The 20,832-nt window shown below is 42.7% G+C and overlaps 1 protein-coding gene across 3 annotated transcripts in view; it reads right to left on the reverse strand.

Moving 5' to 3' along the window:
- Nucleotides 1-264: 264 nt before the first annotated feature.
- The window catches only part of npr3 (natriuretic peptide receptor 3), a 36,191-nt gene continuing 15,623 nt past the window's right edge, over nucleotides 265-20,832 (reverse strand). Inside the window, exons 2-8 of one of the 3 annotated variants that reach the window (XM_061671086.1) lie at nucleotides 16,250-16,372; nucleotides 15,932-16,107; nucleotides 13,221-13,356; nucleotides 4,999-5,093; nucleotides 4,795-4,912; nucleotides 4,621-4,705; nucleotides 265-1,563 (exon numbers count right to left, since the gene is read on the reverse strand). In XM_061671086.1, the coding sequence (XP_061527070.1) occupies nucleotides 1,452-1,563; nucleotides 4,621-4,705; nucleotides 4,795-4,912; nucleotides 4,999-5,093; nucleotides 13,221-13,356; nucleotides 15,932-16,107; nucleotides 16,250-16,372 (845 nt within the window). In that variant the 3' untranslated portion in view covers nucleotides 265-1,451. Of the gene's footprint in view, nucleotides 1,564-4,620; nucleotides 4,706-4,794; nucleotides 4,913-4,998; nucleotides 5,094-12,642; nucleotides 12,785-13,220; nucleotides 13,357-15,931; nucleotides 16,108-16,249; nucleotides 16,373-20,832 lie in introns of those variants that run through there. The other 2 variants (XM_061671088.1, XM_061671087.1) reach the window with 2 other exon arrangements.

The following is a 20,832-nucleotide window of genomic DNA, read 5'->3' on the forward strand; positions in this document are numbered from 1 at the left end:
TTTTTGGAGGGGGTTATCTCAATGTCATTCTCTCCGGGAACGGTCATGCGCTACAATATGACCTTTGATTTATTTTTATTTTTTTAAATATTTAGCAAATTTAAAAAGAATAGCAACAAAAATGCTAAGTGTTTTTAATTTTTTTTTTTATTTTTTTTTATTTTTTTATAAAGAATAGCGACACACACAAAAATAAGAAGCATCGCACTGGTGAACTATTTTTAGAACAGGCTCACGGGTGATTCACAGGGTCCCACGGGCACCGCGTTGGTGACCCCTGGTTTACAGTATATCTGCCCTGCGATTGGCTGGCGAGCAGTTCAGGGGATGTACAACGCCTCTCGCCCCAAGTCAGCTGGGATTGTCTCTAGCACAGTTGTGTCCAACTAATTTTTGTCACGGTTTCCCTCAGAGGGCCGTTGACTGTGAAACCATAAAAATGTTTAGTCACCTGATAATATTATTACATCCACACAACAAATTGATGGATACCTAGTTTTGAAATCAGAAGTCAAGGATAAAAGTTTGTTCAACTATTGTTCAAGCTACTGTAAACAGAAAATGCTCGCAATGCCTCAACGATACCATTTACTGTTGTTATTTCATGAGAATTTGAGCAAGAATCATGGAAGTGGACACAGATGATTTGCTTTCGCGGGCCACATGAAATGACTTGGCGGGCCGGATTTGGCCCCCGGGCCTTGGGTTTGACAGCTTTGCTCCAGCACACCTGCAAGCAGTGCAGGTAATGGGTGGCTGCCAAGTCATGGGCAGGGAAACTCAGCGCAGGGGGGGGCGGTGTACTGGCAATGTTAATGAGCAGAATTGGGGCGTCACAATTTTCGGAACTGTATGTACGATTTGCTCACCGATGCATTTTGGGAAATGGACTGCTTTTAAAAAGAGAAACTTGAGCAGGCATTCTGTATGCTAGCAATTCAAATATGGAATTTCAAATATATGTTCCCTTTCAATAATGTTGACACTATACATATACTGTATAAACGTACATATGTATTGTGCCTATTAGCTAACAAATATGTTTTTTTTAAAAAAAAAAAGTTTTATGCCACAACGTCCCTAAATAAACAGCAGATACATTTGATATCTTAATGTAATTCATTATTTACAGCCACAACGACCATTTTTATACAGTGTACAGTATAATTGACAAAAACAAAATCTTTATAAAAATCCTCCAGAATAAAATGGACACCCATACAAATCTTTACCTGTGAAGAGAAATATCCAAGTGGTGCTTTGAGACAGTTACAGTTGTCCTGAGTTATAATATGTTTTAAAGTGAAACATTTAACAGTTAAAAACAACACCACCCCAAAACAAAACAAAAAAATCATTTCATTTCGAAAAGCATTTCCCCACTGACAGTGATGATAATCTCCAGCCACAGGGATGTAAGTTTGTGGCGACAGTTTTGCTGCCGTTGCAGACTAAGCAGCTGACAAGTTTGATCTGATGGAGTCCTCTCGTAACTGGCGGTGCTTCCTGGTGGTACACTCTTCACTGTGTGCTCGACGCTCAATGGTAATCCTGTAATGTTTTCTGCAAAAGAGTCGATCGTATTAGAGGAGCCTTGCTTTGTTTATCTGTTGCTAAAATTCAATTGTCAACAAATGTGGCTGAATAAGTACTGTATTTAACACGTCACCGGTTTTCTCATGAAATATATTTCCGCAGGCGCTATTGAGATTTTACCATATGTTGGGAACAACCCAAGTAATCTATACATACAAAGAAAGTAGAACAAATAAGACCAGAAATTAAGTTGTGTGTAGTAATGTGAAATGACACAGGGGGAAAGTATTGAACACGCCAACTGGTATTTATTTAAGCCTTTGTTTGCAATGACAGCTTCAAGACACCTCCTGTATGGAGAAACTAGTCGCATGCATTGCTCTGGTGTGATTTTGGCCCATTACGCCACACAAGCAGTCTTCAAATCTTGAAGGTTCCGTGGGCTTCTTTTATGGACCTTGAGTTTCAGTTCTTTCTATAGATTTTCGATGGATTCAAGTCAGGTGATTGGCTGGGCCATTCTAGCAGCTTTATTTTCTTTCTTTGAAACCAATTGAGAGTTTCCTTGGCAGGATGTTTTGGATCATTATCCTGCTGAAATGTCCACCCTCGTTTCATTTTCATCATCCTCGAAGATGGCAGCAGATTTTTGTTCAAGAATGTCTCGGTACATTTACCCACTGTTCCTTCCTTCAATAATGTGAAGTTTACCAGTACCATTTGCTGAAAAGCAGCCCCACACCATCATGTTCCCACCTGCGAACTTCACTGTTGGTGTGGTGTTTTTAGAGTGATGTGCAGTGCCATTTCTCCTCCAAAAGTGGTGTGCATTATGCCATCCAAAGAGTTAATTTTTGCTCATATCTGACCAGACAATATTCTCCCAGTATTTAACTGGTTTGTCCAAATGTTGTTCAGCAAACTTTAAACAAGCTTTGACATGCTTTTTCTTCAGCAATAGGGTCTTGCGTGGTGAGCATGCATACAGGCCATGGCAGCGGAGTGCATTACTCACAGTTTTCCTTGTGACAACAGTACCTGCTAATTCCAAGTCCTTTTGAAGCTCTCCACGGGTGCTCCTTGGCTCTTGTGATTATTCTTTGCACTCCTCTATTATAAATCTTGCAAGGAGCACCTGATGGAGGCACATTTATGGTGGTCTGACTGGCTTTCCACTTGCACATTATGGCCCCAACCGTGCTCACTGGAATGTTCCGAAGCTTAGATATGCACCTGTAACCAATGCCATCGCATGTTTTAGAACAATTAGTTTGCGATGGTCTTGAGACAGCTCTTTCCTCCTACCCATCATGAGATGTATCTTGACTCACACCTTGGCAATAAGACCTTTTTGTAGGTCACCAATTAGGACTGATAGCTAACAGCTGATATTCATTTGCACTGACAAGGGGCTGTTTGATTATTGATAGATTTTACATGTTGTCTTGGCTTTCAATGCTTTTTTCACCTCCTTTTTTTCATGTGTTCAATACTTTTTCCCTGTGTCATTTCACGTTTTTACACACAACTTAATTTCTGAGATTATTTGGTCTACGTTCTTTGTATGTATGGATTACCTGGGCTGTTCCCAACATCTGGTGAAATTTTCAGGTCAATAGCACCTTTGGAAGTATCTTTCGTGAGATTTGTGTTAAATACTTATTTCAGCTGCTGTAGGTGGAGAGGCCCCCGGTGGGCACAACTGAAGACCACACTTTTTTTGTTCCTCCTGTCTTGCAACCATGTCCCGAATACGTGACTTGTGAGCCCAAACGAGAGAAACGAGTGCTTTAGAAATGCTTTAAGTTTTGGAGCCGACCTACAATGCCTCGTCTATGACAATGCTATGCTATCGAACGCAAGATAAGCCAGACCGGCGCACATGCCATCATCGCGTCACTTATGTGTACGACACACGACGCTTTTTCACACTAATGTCAGTGTGTACGTCCGGATGAATGCTATCGGCGTGTGAAGATATTTGACCAATAATGAAACTGGAAGAAAGTCTATCCTCAAATACAACAAAAAGTAAGATAGAAACACAGAACAGATAGAAACAGAGAATATTGTAAAATATCAGTCAACAGCTTCAGTTAAAAAAAAGGATGGTTTGGTGGAACCCTTTTAGGATTTTTTTTCATGCGCTGCCACAACTTGTATGTTTTTGTAGGTATACATTTACAAGACAGGGAGACACCTGCACCCCTCATTCTGAAAAGTTGTAGCTTGTATGGTATGCTGAGTCAGTTGAAGTTGTCCAGATTTCCAGATGGACCTGAAAATGTATGTATGGAAATTTAAAATATTCATACCTCCTAAAAAGTCGTTTTATAAAAGCTTCATACAGTCGGGGGCGAGTCAGTGGTGACATTCTATGTCCCCGCCCCCATATACGAAGGGATTATCAGTGTCGAGTTGCATCTCACGCTCTTATGGTAGACTGCTGGTGTTGACGTCGTCATGTATTTGTCAGGATGAAACCGTTTACGATTGATCAATAAAGTGTGAGAACATTTCAAACGGTTAGTATTACATTTCCGAATTGTCATTTTCGTGAAAACCGAATTTAGTTTTTCGGAGAAGAAACCACTCTGCATCTTCTCATTGATGCGGTATGTGCACAGTTAGCACAACAAAATGAAGCAATAGCTTTGGCAGAAAAACAGGACGAAGGGAGGTGTTATTGTTCCCACCATGCTCGAAAATCATTGTGTGGACTTAACTGCAGATGGCATATTATATATAATATATGACAGATTAGACCATTGATTTACTTTTTCGGTTTAGCATGCTAGTGTCTTCTTTTCACCTTGCGAATAAAGATAATGTTCGAGTTGTGCTTTTAAAGCTGTGTTGTAGCCGGTTATCAACAAATGTCAGTTTTACTACTTTTGGTGATTATTTGTACTGCTTTACTTGCTATTTCATGATAAATGCCTTGTTTAAAATATTTTAAAGAAGAGTGGAAACTACTTTTAGTTATTTTCTATTTTGACTAACTATTTACAATTTTTGTAAGGGCCCCAGCACTTTTGGCCGTATTGTCTGCTGAGGCGTCACGACAGGTTAACCTGGAATTACCTGAAAAAATAGAATGCTGCAAGCATTGCGGTTCCAAGAACAGCTCCCACTATGACTCCAGTCAAAGCTGACACTCCTATTCCACCTGGTTAGAAGAACAGTAATTGGCCACACCATGTTACATACATACAAGTTCACAAAAATATGGCAGCCAGTGAGGTAGTGTTTCTTTACATGATGTGTCTGATATCTCTGTTTGTGTTATCTGGAGTCCTTGCAGAGTGAAATGGTCACAGTTGAAGGCTGACAGCAGTTGAAAGCTTCCATTCACACCAAAGTAATTGGCCACGACCTGAAATTACGTGATAGAAATTTTACAGGCACACATACTGATTTCAAACCTGCAAAATGTTGTTTTTATTTGATTTTGTGTCTTACCTCATATGTTCCTGTATTAACATTGGTCATTGCCATCAAAGAGAAATCTCCATTTCTGTCACCATTGACATCCATGGATACCTGGCCAGCGATTCCTGTGCACCACAATAAAAACAATCTACATTTGAGGTTGAAGACTACACACATTTAGCTGTTAGGGGTGTCCCGATCCGATCTTTGAGATTGGAAATTGGTCCTATGTCAGTAAAACAACGAGTATCGGATTGGACCCGACTGGATCTAAAATCTCAGATTTTACCACTCTTAAAAAAGCAGTCCATTCCATTCTCTGCTCTAGCACTTTTATCCAGCAGCGCCCGGACGGCTTGCAGATCCAACAATAGGTTGCTAAGGTGCTAATATACGGTACGTTCGGAAATTCTATCTGACGCTCTCAGTGCGCTCTAAGTGTGCAGCGTTCAGAGTGGCAGGGTGCGCTGCATTTTCTATGAATTTACCAACGAGCTTGTTGGCCACTGGCAGGGCAACGTCAGTGCGTCCGGCATACTGAATGTGTCGGTTTTGCCTGTAAACATCTCGTCCTGCTTGTAAACTCCAGCCGCTCTGCCTCCTCACTCAGAGCAGTGGGAGTGCGCTCCAGCACTCCCAAAGTGTGGCGCTCTGAATCGCCGAACGGCAGACTCCAACAACGGTCTGAATTTCCGAACATTCCGGAGTGTAGCGAGCGCGCTTGGAGTGAATTTACGAACGTACCCATAGTAGCAAGGAGTAAGACTGAATGTTGCTTGCTTAAAGTCGTTTAGTGACACTCCGGTTTAAGTTCATTGTAAAACTAAACTCGCATAACAAAATAATTACACCTATTCAATGTTCAAATAAATCACAAAATCGCTAGCTCAAAGCTAACACATGATGAATGAAAAACACCATTGACGAGCTAACGCAAATTAGCATTGAACTTGCGGTACTTCCATCCATCCATTTTCTGCACAGCTTCTCCTCACTAGAGTCGTGGGAGTGCTGGATGGAGCCTACCCCAGCTATCTTCGGGCGAGAGGCTGGGTGAAATGCACTATACAAATACATTTGCTTTGCTTTATGGGCAAAATTTCTCGGCGCAGCGGAGGTGTTGAGGGGGTCCAGTTTGGTGGCCTCAGCATTCCGTCTCTGCTTTTTGCAGGTGATGTGGTTCTGATGGCTTCATCAAGCCGTGACCTTCAACTCTCACTGGAGCGGTTCGCAGCCGAGTGTGAAGGGATGGGATGAAAATCAGCACCTCCAAATCTGAGACCATGGTCCTCAGTCGGAAAAGAGTGGTGTGCCCTCTCCGGGTCGGGGATGAGATCCTGCCCAAGTGGAGGAGTTCAAGTATCTTGGGGTCTTGTTAACAAGTGAGGGAAGAATGGAACGGGAGATTGACAGGCGGACCGGTGCAGTGTCTGCAGTGATGCGGACTTTTTATCGGTCCGTTGTGGTGAAGAAGGAGCTAAGCCGAAAGGCGAAGCGCTCTCTCTATTTACGGGTCGATCAATGGATGGATGAATGGATGGATGGATTATTTCTGATATCGGCTGGTACCGATATCGGTATCGGCCCAAATTCAAGGCTGCAATATCGGTATCAGATCGGAAGTGAAAAGGTTGGATCGGGACATCCCTATAAGATATACTGGTGCTTATCTCCAACTCTTTTCCGGTACATTCCTCTGGGAGTTTGGTAGCTTTTCTCACAAGAATTATATAATATGGTTTGTAAACGTCCTGGGATAATTTGTCTTAAATGAAAGTGCAATGTCATTGTGGGATGGTAAACTAATGATCATTGAGGTCAAGATAGGAGGCCAAGAAATTCAGATTTTCAAAATCAGGCTCTTTTATGATGTAAGCAACAGCTAAATCGCCATTATCAACAATTTTATGAAATTCTAACTTTGCACACCTGAACTATAATTAAAATTTTCACTGTAAAGATCGATATCACCATGTAATCTGAGACTAATTGCTAATGTAAACAATTGTAGCACCAGTTTTGTTAATTTATATTCTCAACACCGAGCTGTGGACTCCCTGCTATCTCTGTGAACCCCCCCAAATTACCATGACCCTCCACTCAGTCTCCACGGCAACCTTCACAATTGCTGTCTGGCATCCTACAACGGATCTTTCACCTAAGTCTGATGAAAGTTGCCGTTGCTATGGAAAACCTCTTGAATAGTGGCAAAGAAAGCCGCCTCATCTGGCTTCAATGACTACAACCTGTTGTGCTGACGTAACGTCATGAACATAATGGAGAGACTGGTTCTCGCCCATCTATGAAAAGCTGAAACATGCCCTAGACCCTCTGCATGCTGCCACCTAACTGATGCATCGTGCTCACTCACACCTGGATCATAGCGGAGGTACTGTGAGAGTTAGGTTCTTTGAGTTCTCTATTGCCTTCAATACCATAAAACCTTTTCTGCTGGGTGGGAAGCTGCTTCAGACGGGTGTCTCATCATCCAGCATCTACTGGATCACTGACTACCTATCAAACAGGCCCCAGTTTGTGCGTTTGGGGAGCAGCCTGTCGGATGTGGTGATCGGTGATGTTGGAGCACCACATTTACCATCTACTGTACTTTGTTGTTGTCTGCTTGGGGAGCAGTATCAGTGCCAGGTAGGGCTGAACAATTTATCATTTTTACATCGAAATCGTGATTTCAGACAACACGATCATGTGATCGCCAAAGCTGCATTTTTTTCCTTTTCTTTATTTACAGCGCTACCATTTGTCAACTATAGTATCCCGCTTGCCAATCAGAAACGGCCTGCTGCTGGTGGACAGGTCATGTGAAGCAGTCTACACCGAGCTGCTCACAGTGCTTCGCAGCGAGCCGCTCAGATAACTTGTTAAGAGTCCACACCAGCTACAGTGGGTACGGAAAGTATTCAGACCCCCTTAAATTTTTCACTCTTTGTTATATTGCAGCCATGTGCTAAAATCATTTAATTTATTACCCCCCCCCCTCCATTAATGTGCACACAGCACCCCATATTGACAGAAAAAAACAGACTTGTTGAAATTTTTGCAGTTTTATTAAAAAAGAAAAACTGAAATATCACACAGCCATAAGTATTCAGACCCTTTGCTCAGTATTTAGTAGAAGCCCCCTTTTGCGCTAATACAGCCATGAGTCTTTTTGGGAATGATCCAATAGGTTTATCACACCTGGATTTGGGGATCCTCTGCCATTCCTCCTTGAAGATCCTCTCCAGTTCTGTCAGGTTGGATGGCCCATTCAAGAACAGTTACGGAGTTTTTTCTGAAGCCACTCCTTTGTTAATATAGCTGTGTGCTTTGAGTCATTGTCTTGTTGGAAGGTGAACCTTCGGCCCAGTCTGAGGTCCTGAGCACTCTGGAGAAGGTTTTCGTCCAGGATATCCCTGTACTTGGCCGCGTTAATCTTTCCTTCGATTGCAACCAGTCGTCCTGTCCCTGCAGCTGCAAAACACCCCCACAGCATGATGCTGCCACCACCATGCTTCACTGTTGGGACTGTATTGGACAGGTGATGAGCAGTGCCTGGTTTTCTCCACACATGCCGCTTAAAATTAAGGCCAAAAAGTTCTATCTTGGTCTCATCAGACCAGAGAATCTTATTTCTCACCATCTTGGAGTCCTTCAGGTTTTTTTTAAATTTATTTTTTTTAAGCAAACTCCATGCGGGCTTTCACGTGTCTTGCACTGAGGAGAGACTTCCGTCGGACCACTCTGCCATAAAGCCCCGACTGGTGGAGGGCTGCAGTGATGGTTGACTTTCTAGAACTTTCTCCCATCTCCTGACTGCATCTCTGGAGCTCAGCCACAGTGATCTTTGGGTTCTTCTTGACCTCTCTCACCAAGGCTCTTCTCCCCCGATTGCTCAGTTTGGCCGGACGGAAAGCTCTTGGAAGGGTTCTGATCATCCCAAACGTCTTCCATTTAAGGATTATGGAGGCCACTCTGCTCTTAGGAACCTTAAGTGCAGCAGAATTTCTTTTTTAATCTTGGCCAGATCTGTGCCTTGCCACAAATCTGTTTCTGAGTTCTTCAGGCAGTTCCTTTGACCTCATGATTCTCATTTGCTCTGACATGCACGTGAGCTGTAAGGTCTTATGTAGACAGGGGGTGTGGCTTTCCTAATCAAGTCCAATCAGTATAATCAAACACAGCTGGACTCCAATGAAGGTGTAGAAGCATTTCAAGGATGATCAGAAGAAATGGACAGTACCCGAGTTAAATATATGAGTGTCACAGCAAAGGGTCTGAATACTTCTGGCTGTGTGATATTTCGTTTTCTTTTTTATTAAATCTCTCTTTTTTTCCTGTCAATATGGGGTGCTCTGTGTACATTAATGAGGAAAAAAATGAACTTAAATGATTTGAGCAAATGGCTACAACATAACAAAGAGTGAAAAGTTTAAGGGGGTCTGAATACTTTCCGTACCCACTGTACGAGCGCTTACTGGCGCGGCGGTGCAGATCCTCTCATCTAAGCAACTAATCCTCTCCTCAATGCCGCCGAACATGTTACACTTGTAACACGTACCGTTATCACTAAAGGTGGACGAGATGTAGCTAAGCATACGACACGACGTCCAAGAAGAGATAACATGCTAATCGCGAAGCTAACGTGAAATGTTGAGTATGAAACATCAGAATAAGTGCTTCGGTGTACAGTGCACTTTTAACATAACTCTGGCGGCAACCGCGTTGCAACACGGAGCAACCTGAACAGCAAATTAGCAGGTAAATTAAAAAGTGTCAAGAGAGTCACAACCAATACTCCTTGTGTTAGCTACCGTTAAGAAAACAATTTGACTAAACTGAAAAAATAAACAATCCATCAATATTAATCACTCGATAAATCCCCTCAGTGAATTTATTGCATTAGACAAAATATCTATAGAACGGAAAAATCAATGACATACACAGGTAGCTGGTCACCCTTCTTCAACATGCTGAACCTAAAGCTTTGATTCCTTTGCTTGGGTAGAGTGCCATCTGACAATAACAAGATTGTAAATGTAAAGTTTTGCTTTCTGTATACTTTGTTATTGTTGTTTTCTTTCCTTTGTTCTTTTGTCTTTATTTACTTTTTCTTTTTCTAACACTTTACACATGCATGGATTGGGATCTTCTCTTCTTGACCCTGTGCTTGTGGTGCCGGCGTCTGCGGGGGCGGGATTTTCTTTACTCCTTCCCGGTCTTTGAAGGGGGGGTGGGGGTGGGGAGTTAGGGAACGGACGACTGGGCGGGCCTCCAGGCGTGCACTGGTGGTGAATTCGCTCATCTTCCGCGAGTGCTGAGGTGGTGCCAACTGTCGTCCGCTTTGGTTCCTCATTCTGGCTGCTGGTGGTTTGTGGTAGGGCCCCCTGTCACTCCTCCAGCCGCCTCCCCCTCTTTCGTTGGGAGTGGGGGGTGGGTAGGTGATCGCTCCCTGGTCTAGGGGCACCTCCACCTCCCGCACTCTGGGGAAGGTAGTGGGTGCTGGCTGGAATAGGGTGGGGGGAGGCGGGTGTGGTGGTCCGCTCTCCCTGTGGTAGTCCCGCCGGATGGGCTCGGCCTGCAGGAGCCATGCCTCTTAATCACTCACTTAGCACACTCTCACACCATTCAGCGTAAATATCTTTTCACTAGTCACACCCCAGACCCCGTCTCTTGGGTTGGTGGGGTGGGGTCCTCAGCCCCCGCGATGGAGGCGCAGCAATTACAGGACATTTCTGAAGGTTATTGTGCATGCGAGACGGTGTCAATTCACTTGCACGTGTCCGCAGATACACACCCCTGGGACTTATTCGCTTAGCGTGGGGCCCACTCACACACTTCAGTTCTACAGCTGCCTCTTTCACACTTCAGTTCTACACTACCTCTTTCCTGCATGCTTCCCACTCCACTGTGGCACAGTAAAACTGCTCCGGCATAAAAGGGATACAGATCCTCCTTTCTGCTGCTGAACGGGACAAAAAAAAAAAAAAAAAAAAAGTGCCAAGAGGAAAAAAAACAGAACAGCTAATGCACACATCCGTAAACCAGGAATGAATCGGTTACAGCCAGGATGAGGACCTTTTAAGGTCAAAACTACATTGGTATATTAAATATTTCTATTATTTGTATTTGTTTGTAATCTTTTGCACCACAGAGTGGTCTACTTTTGCGATCTACACAATGGTAAGTCTCAAAATTACATATTTGGTTGATGGTTTGTTTGTTTTTAATCAATTTAGCATTGCTAAAGGACTATTGTTTGTAATGTTTTTTTTTTTTTATTTGTTAACAATATTTCATTCCATAAAAGAAAAACAAGACATTCACATGAAAATGGAAAAAAATAATAAATCTGCTAGTTTTGCCTGTTTTAACAGAAGGTAGCATTTCACATTTCAATAATCCATTCAGAAACATTATTATAATTTTTTACACTTAAGTAAATTAAGACTGGCATGGCCGCCGCTCCCGAAACGCAGACCACTCACTGTGCACGGGGCCTCATCCTCCATGAGGGGCCACATTTTGCTCGAGGTGACGCAATTGGTATACCCAACAATGGATGCAAATATGTGCTCCTGTGAAGTGTGCTCTGCACACGGCACAAGAGCCCGAAATTAACATGAGGAGGCAGCGAAAACAATGATCGCTGCAATGACGGCGCTCAAAATCTGACCAATCAGAGGGATGCACCTTGCACGGCACTTGCGAACTCCAGACCAAAGAGTCGTGATGGGAATTCTGGCTCTTTGTAGAGAACCAACTCTTTTGGATCGGCTCACTATAAAGAGCCGGCTCTTTCAGCTCCAGAACGGCTCTTCGGATTTTATGTTACTTAATTTATTACGCAAAAAGAATGTACAATTATGCATAATAATGTAAAAACATGCACAATATTTTCCATTATATTTATTATAAAAATATGGCTTTATTTCTTCATGCTAATACAAAAACAAACATAACTATTTAGTGTTGAACTAATCAATATTTTAAGCTTTTATTTTTTGTTCTGTTAAACAAATTCAAAGTGAAACAGCACATCATCACAACACAACAAAATAAAAATATGTCAAACAAAAAAAAAACATCTGCATTCAGATAACTTATCTATAGTTAAGATTGGCAATGAGAAGACAAGTTGAGGAGCTGACCTAGTTTCTTCTGTCGTAAATTGTTTGTCGTCTCCTGTTTTGGAGAAGTTTGTCTCAGGAAGGGACTGACATTGCTACAATGTGCAATAGTTGCATTAGACACACTGGAACCTTCATTAATACCAGGTTCAAATGCTTGTCTTTTATTCTTCTCATTGCACAGATGGGTGCCTAAAGCAGGTTGTGCAGCCAGCCCGATAGGAGATCTTTTTTTCTCCTGCAGAATTTACACTGCCTTTGTATTGTCAATAAATGTCTCCAGAGTTTACTCATTTTCCTAGCTACTCCTTACCAGCACGTTTGGGTTTTCACTGCACTGTAATTGATCCAAATGATGTTTTATTCAGTTGACGTCAGGACTATGGCCAGGCCAGTCAACTTTATCCACACCAAAGTCTCATGGTTTTCATGGACCTTGCTTTGTGCATTGGTGCACAGTCATGTTGGAACTTGTGGGCGGCGTGACTCAGAGGGTAAGAGTACACGCCCTGCAACCGGAGGGTCGACGGTTCGTAACCCCGCCCAAAGTGCATGTCGTCGTCGTGGCCCTGGGCAAGACACTTAACCCTCATTGCCTCGTGGTGGTCGGAGGGGCCGTAGGTGCGGAACGGCATCCACACTTCAGTCAGACTGCCCCAGGGAAGCTGTGGCTACACAGGTAGGTTTGACTGAGGAGTGATTGAATAATGCATGAAATTGTAAAGCGTCTTTGAGTGCCAAGAAAAGCGCTATGTACCCGTAAGTGTAATGTATTATTATTATTAACAGAAAGGGGCCTGGGGTTCAAATCCCAGCCTCTGCCTGTGTGGCGTTTGCGTGGGTTTTCTCCGGGTACTCCGGTTTCCGCTACTGTGCAATAATGTGTACATTTTCCACATGAACAAACGTTTGTACAACAAATATTATTGAATGCGCAATATCGTGCATACACACAATGCATATTAAGAGTTCATTTGCATGCTAAATGCATACCAGTTGCATTTAAATCAAGATGTACATTTTTTCCACTGGTACTACAACACATTTATATTTCACATCTATTAGGTGCCCAGACAATGTAGAAATGTAATGTAATGAAATGTTGTCAATGAAAGTGCATTTTACCTTCAAATGTTCTGTTCCACATTTGTGATGTGATTTCTGATCCATTTTTCTTACTGTATCCACTTTTCATAGCTTCCTTCAAAGCAATGGCATAAAGCAGCAAGGCGTCATGGAATCCCTCAACGAACACGTTGACCTAAAATGGAAAATCCAGGCAAAAATTAAAATGAGAGAGAAAGATTTAGAATCGGGATTTCTAATTTATTGTTTGGGTTGTCAGTGGGGCCCACGAGGACAAGACTATCCCATTTAAGTATAGGAAGTTGTATAAATGTTATTGCAGAGATGACATCAATATGCATCCTCCTTTTTTCCCCAACTGAGCAATAGGAAACCCTGTCAAGTTTCCAGGGAGCAACTGCACTTCTTTCTGCCAGTGCCCAAGTCCCTAATATACAGTATTTCGAAACTTAAGATTCAGTCCATTTTATGAGAATAAAAAGCGACTTCAACAAGGCTCTAAAGACTCTCAAGCAGGCTGGCCCAAAATGCTTGTTGGACAAGTGCTAACTAGAACTAGTACCGGTTCTAGTTTCTCGCTGACAAGTTGAAATGAAACACAGCACTGGCCACATACATTTATTGTCTGCCATTTTTTTACATTTTTTTTTTATTTCTGGCTGTCAGGGGTGTGTGAGCCTACCCGAGCTTACTTTGCTCCCTAGTCTGGTCGACAGCGAATCACAGGGCACAACAATTGACTTATTTCTAACAGTCTCTCGTATTCATTTCGTAGCATGTGTCTTGGCTGAGCAGCCTCCAGTCGTGTGTGGCTTAATTGTTTTGTTTTTTTTGAGGGGGGGGATCAGATTTCAGTTTCTATGGGTGTTGCATAGGAACGTAATCTTCTTCATTGTTTCGCCCAAGATAATCCTATTTCTTTTCAGATTACTTTGTCGGCGGGACGGCGTACGACCGGTTAGCACGTCTGCCTCACAGTTCTGAGGACCCGGATTCAAATCCGGCCTCCGTGGGGTTTCGCCGGGTACTCCGGTTTCCTCCCACATCCCAAAGAAAAACAGCTTAATTGACGATGAAATTGCTCATCGTTTGTTTATATGTGCTGTGCGATTGGGTGGCGACCAGTTCAGGGTGTACCCCGCCTCTCGTCCAGAGTCAGCTGGGATAGGCTCCAGCACGCCCGTAACCTTAAGTTTAAGTATTGTAGTATTGTAACACAAAGGCAAAATGTACACTCTATTGATCCAAGTGGCTATTTCAATATCAAAATCACAGATTCCGCGATGTGGCCAAATGCAGACATACATCGTGGCCACATAAAGTAAAGAAATGCATGGAATTTAGGTCTCTTCCAAGTGTGGATGAAAGCAGATACAGTATGAACTGCACGCTGTGTAAAACAAATAAAAATAGAATACAATGACTTGCAAAACCTTTTCAACCTATATTCAGTTGAATACACGACAAGGACGAGCTATTTAATATTCAAATTGACGAACATTAGTTTATTTTGGTTTCTTTGTTTGTTGTTGCTTTTTTTTTTTTTTTTTAAATGTTATTGATTTAATTTTGTTGTTGTTGCAAATATTCCCTTATTTTGTTCCAAAAAAAGCTGGGACATGACTGCGTATCAAAAGACCATCCTAGAAAACGGTTTAAGAACAGCGTTGCTCAACGTACAATTGCAAGGAATTCAGGCATTTTCTCATCTCCGGTCCACAATATAATCAAAATATTCCGAGAATCTGGAGAAAAGCAGCAAGGCTTGAATACAACATTGAATGCCCGTGATCTGTGAAAGAGGAAAGGACAGTCTGCATTGCTCTCAGCGCAAAGTTCAAAAGCCAGCATCTATGATGGTATGGGAGTGTGTCAGTGTCCAGGTACATACAGGTTGAGGAGCAATATATGCATATTCTCCCCGTGCCTGTGCGGGTTTTGTTTCCGGTTTCCTCCCACATCCCCAAAACACACACGGTAGATTAATTGAAGAGTCTAAATTGCCCATAGGTATGAATGTGAGTGCCCTGCGATTGGCTGGCGACCGGTTCGGGGTGTACCCCGCCTCTCGCCCGGAGATAGCCGGAACGGCTAGGACATCATACCCGCGACCCCAGCGAGGATATGCGGTGTAGAAAATGGATGGATTGATGAATATGATACCATCCAAGCCAAGTCCTAATTATTTCAGCAAGTCAATGACAGGCCACATTCTGCACGTTACAGCAGCGTGGATTCATAGTAAAACAGAACGAGATACTAGACTGGCCTGCCTGCAGTCCAGACCTGTCTCCCATTGAAAATGTGTGCAGGCGCATTATGAAGAACAAAATTGGACAACGGAGACCCCAGACTGTTGAGCAACTGAAGTCGTCCATCAAGCAAGAATGGGAAATAATTCCAGCTATAAGCTTCAACAATTGGTGTCCTCAGTTCCCAAACGCTTATTGAGTGTTATTAAAACGAAAGGGGATGTAATGTGGTGATAAATATGTCTTTTTTTGGAATGTGGTCCCAAGCATCAAATTCAGAATTTGTGAATATTTGCAAAAAAAAAAAAAAAAAACACGCTTATCAATTTGAACATTAAAAAATCTTGTCTTTGTAGCGTATTCAATTTAATATAAGTTTAAAAAAGGATTTGCAAATCACTGTATTCTGTTTTTATTTACATTTTACACAATGTCCCGACTTCATTCGATTTGGGGTTTGTACATGAAAAATATGTATTCTCTTGTAGATATACGTACACTTCCACAGTCTTTGCAGTTGTGCAGTCCCATACTTTCACTGGCCGCTTTAATTTCCATTGAGAAGTTTTCAAATTCCGGTTTGACTGTTCGAAGCAGTGTCACAGTGTTCAAATATGCATAGGCTTGCCTTGCTTCATTGTCAAATTTGTCTCCTCTCCTCCAAGAGCCATTGCCTGAAATGCAGTTTAATGACATGCACAAAACAATCTAAATTCAGATCAACATAAATTGGAAATTTAATTCATCACACAAACACTGGTCTCGAAAATGAACTGCGTGAATCACTCAGACAAGATGTTATAGTTGTTATATTACCATAAGAGGATGCATTGAAGAGTTCAATATTGAAGAACATGTGAGTTCCACTGGTCAATTGATGCCTGTGTGCAGCGAGCATAATTTCTCGAATTTTGCTGGCTTCCATACACATGATCACCACTGCAAGAAAATACAAAGTCAGAGACATTGATAATGTGTGGGGAGTCTATTATTTGGTGGGGTTATAATAACATTTATCTGTCTGGTGCTACTGACAGTAAACACGGCGGCACATGTTATTCAGCCCGTGGCTGACACAACAGACATTTGAGCACATACTTCCTGCCAGTTCTACAACCCCAATTCCAATGAAGTTGGGACGTGGCGTTAAACATAAAGAAAAACAGAATACAATGATTTGCAAATCATGTTCAACCTATATTTAATAGAATACACTACAAAGACATGATATTTAACGTTCAAACTGATCAACTTTATTATTTTTTAGCAAATAATCATTCACTTTGAATTTTGTGGCTGCAACATGTTCCAACAAGGCTGGGACAGGTGGCAAAAAAGGCTGAGAAAGTGGAGGAATGCTCATCAAACACCTGTTTGGAACATCGCACAGGTGAACAGGCTCATTGGGAACAGGTGGGTGCCATGATTGCTTCCCTGAATTGCTCAGTCATTCACAAGCAAAGATGGGGCGAGGTTCACCTCTGTGTGAACAAGTGCGTGAGAAAATAGTCCAACAGTTTCAAGACAATGTTCCTCAACGTACAATTGCAAGGAATTCAGGGATTTCATCATCTCCGGTCCATAATATCATCAAAAGGTTCAGAGAATCTGGAGAAGTCACTGCATGGAAGCGGCAAGGCCGAAAACCAACATTGAATGCCCGTGACCTTCGATCCCTCAGGCGGCACTGCATCAAAAACCGACATCAATGTGTAAAGGAGATCACCACGTGGGCTCAGGAACACTTCAGAAAACCAATGTCAGTAAATACAGTTCGGCGCTACATCCGGAAGTGCAACTTGAAACCCTACGATGCAAAGCAAAAGCCATTCATCAACAACACCCAGAAACGCCGCCGGCTTCTCTGGTTTCGTAGTGAAAGAGTGCGGGTACTGGACTGGCCTGCCTTTAGTCCATACCGGTCTCCCATTGAAAATGTCTGGTGCATTAAGAAGTATAAAATACGACAACAGAGACCCCGGACTGTTGAACTGCTGAAGCTGTACATTGAGCAAGAATGGGAAAGAATTCCACCTACAAAGCTTCAACAATTCGTGTCCTCAGTTCCCAAACGTTTCTTGAATGTTGTTCAAAGAAAAGGTGATGTAGTGCTAAACGTGACCCTGTCCCAGCTTTTTTGGAACGTGTTGCAGCCACAAAATTCTAAGTTAATGATTATTTGTTAAAAACAATCAAGTTCATCAGTTTGAACATTAAATAGCTTGTCTTTGTTGCGTATTCAATTAAATATACACAAAATACAAAACACTTGCGAAATGAAATGACGACAGAGAGATTTTCTGTAAATTGTCGCATCTTGGGAAGATGCACGCCGTAGTGGTAAAATAGGCCAAACAATTTCAACTAAAGTAACTCGCAATTGTGCCGGATAGCCACAGATGGAACAAAGCCACTGAGTTCTTATATCATGGGTGGATGGGTGACTCATGCTGGATGTCCAAGTACGTCACTGGGCGTTGTTTTAGCCATGCCCCCAAACATCAGGAAAACTGAAATGGTAGAAAACAGTTTAACGCTCTATCTCTACAGATAAGTACTACATAGTTCTCGGTCTTTGCACGTTTTAAGCAATTATCTAGTATGTCTAATGCATTTAGAAGCAAACTCAGAATTCACTTGACAGGGTCTTTAAGTTTCTTTGGATGTTGAGAAAAGCGCTACAGTAATCCTCTGCTAAAGTATATCACGATTCATGCTTTGCGGTCCTGCTGTATCGCAGAGTTTAGTGTTAGTACAGTTCTTACTCAATCTTATAGACTGTTTGTACACAATTTTTGTGTTATCGATTGCTCTTGCTGTGTTTGTATTGTTTTAAATGTCTTTAGAGACTGTAGAAAAAAAATAAGTGCCATAAATACTATAAAAACATGCCCAGGGTGCATTTAAATGGGGTGTTTCTATTTCGCAGATTTAATTTACTGTGGGGGTGATCCGGAAGGTAACCCCAGCGATGGAGGGAGGATTACTTGATACAAATTTGGTTTTATACATTTTCTTTACCGCTTATCCTCACTAGGGTCGCGGGCTGCTGGAGCCTATCCCAGCTACCTGAACTGGTCGCCAGCCAATCGCAGGGCACATAATTATTATTATTATTATTATTATAGATTATCTTATGACATTGCAAATAGAAAATAGTATGTGCAGTTAAATGAAGTCAAAACAGATTCAACGCAAATAACTGATGGAGTTCCTCAGAGATCAATCCTTGGACCAATATTATTTATTTTGTACATACATGATATAAGTGAGGCATCAATGTCCCTAAAATGTGTACTTTTTGCTCATGACACTGCTCTGCTTAGCTCTGGAAAAGATCTAACTGAGCTTCTGCACACAGTTCAAGAGGAACTGACCATCTTGAAACGATGGTTTGACATTAACAAATTATCTTTAAATGTAAATAAAACTACATTCATATTATTTGGATACCGTCAGAATATCAACGAGGCTCAAATTGAGATCAATAATATCAATCTGGGCAGCATGGTGGACGACTGGTTAGCACATCTGCCTCAAATTTCTGAGGACCCAGGTTCAAATCCGGCCTCGCCTGTATGGAGTTCGCATGTTCTCCCCTGTGGCTGCGTGGGTTTTCCGGCCTCCTCCCACATCCCAAAAACATGCATGGTAGATTAATCGAGGACTCTAAATTGTCCGTATGTCATGATCCGTTTCCCGCAACTCCTCTGCGAGGCGTGGGTGGCGCCTTGTGCCTCTTTTTTCCCCCTCTCTCTCGCTCCACCACTTATTATCTCCTTGTCTCCGCACCTGGTCCCAATCAGCACTCATCACAGCCTGTCCTTAAGCCTGCCTGTTCCTGTGTTCCAGCGCCAGAGTATTCTTGCTCCAACGCGCTACACCGGCCGAAGCACTGCTCTCGATCGTAAGAATAGATTCTCTGATAGTCGTGCTTGAACTTACTCCCTGGTATTCCTCCTCGTCCAGTGCCCTCCTGTGTCTCCTGCCACGAAGCTCGCTCCAGCCGCATTGCCAAGTTCATTCACCTGCTCATACTCCAGTCTCCCGCACACTCCCTGTTCCTATGGCCCACCATCACGCCTTGGAATTCCTGAACTTGCGCTTCATCCTAATAATCTTCTTCCTGCTGCTTCCTCCATTTAGCCTTCTTTTGGGTCCCGTCCAATACCGTTTGGTATAAACCGTGACACCGTCAGTGTGAATGTGAGTGCGAATGGTTGTTTGTCTATATGTGCCCTAACATAACATAACATTGCTTAATAACACTATTGCTGGCAGTTTTTTGCTTGTACCGAGGGCTAATTCTGAGCAAAAAACAAAGATACCTGCAGTGTGTGACGCATGCAACCAAAGAAGTTTATTTGGTGTGAGAAAAAGACACCTGAGCCTTTTCATGCATTCATACTACCACTGGTGGCAAACCAAAAATAGTGTGTGAACCGAATTGTTTGCAAACCAGGTCATTTGTAAACAGGTTTGACTGTATTGAAACAAGGCTCTGAATACTCGTTTGATGTGCGTCTCGCTTCTCAGAAGCACAAAATTTAACAGGGACGCATAAAGTACGATCAATCTGCATCTTCAGAAGCGTGGCTAAGTACCCTGGCATGGTGCTGGAAATCCGGCGTATGATTTTTTTTTGGGGGGGGGGACAAGACAGGACTCTGGAGTGCGATTAATTTGGTCGCATATACATACAAATTTCTGATTGGTGCAGCAAAAAAAACACAAAAAAAACAACAACAGGTGCGTACAGGTGCCCAGTCATTTGAGGAAGAAAAATTGGGTTTCATCGTGGTCCCTAAACCAATCAGAGATCGTGAAGAGCGGGCACCCTCAGTGTGATTGGCCGTGTGCATCTCTGTGGATGTGTGCGTGCGTGTGTGTGTGTGTGTGTGTGTGTGTGTGTGCGGGCGCTCGGGTACACAAAGTTAAGTTTCCTGAAGACGAACCGGTAGCTGCACAGGTCATGGAATTAATGGAATTAGTTCCAAAGCGCCACCACGACAATGTGAGAACATTCTGGATTCTAGCCAGTTGGACGCGGCCATCCCGCTAACACCAACGAGCTGGTATATCGAATTTGTATGAAGTTGCAACAAAGTCAACATAACTTAAAACCTCAAAGTGACAAAATCAATTTCAAACACAACCCATCCATCCATCCATTTTCTGTACCGCTTTTCCTCATTAGGGTCACAGGCATGCTGGAGCCTATCCCATCTATCTTTGGGCAAGAGGCCGGGTACACCCTGAACTGGTTGCGAGCCAATCGCAGGGCACATACAAACAAACAACCATTCGCACTTACATTCACACCTACGGGCAATTTAGAGTCTTCATTCAAACTACCACACATGTTTTTGGGGATGTGGGAGGAAACCGGAGTACGCGGA

This window comes from Phycodurus eques, chromosome 3 (assembly GCF_024500275.1).
Source record: "Phycodurus eques isolate BA_2022a chromosome 3, UOR_Pequ_1.1, whole genome shotgun sequence".
In the NCBI taxonomy this organism is placed as follows: Eukaryota; Metazoa; Chordata; class Actinopteri; order Syngnathiformes; family Syngnathidae; genus Phycodurus; species Phycodurus eques.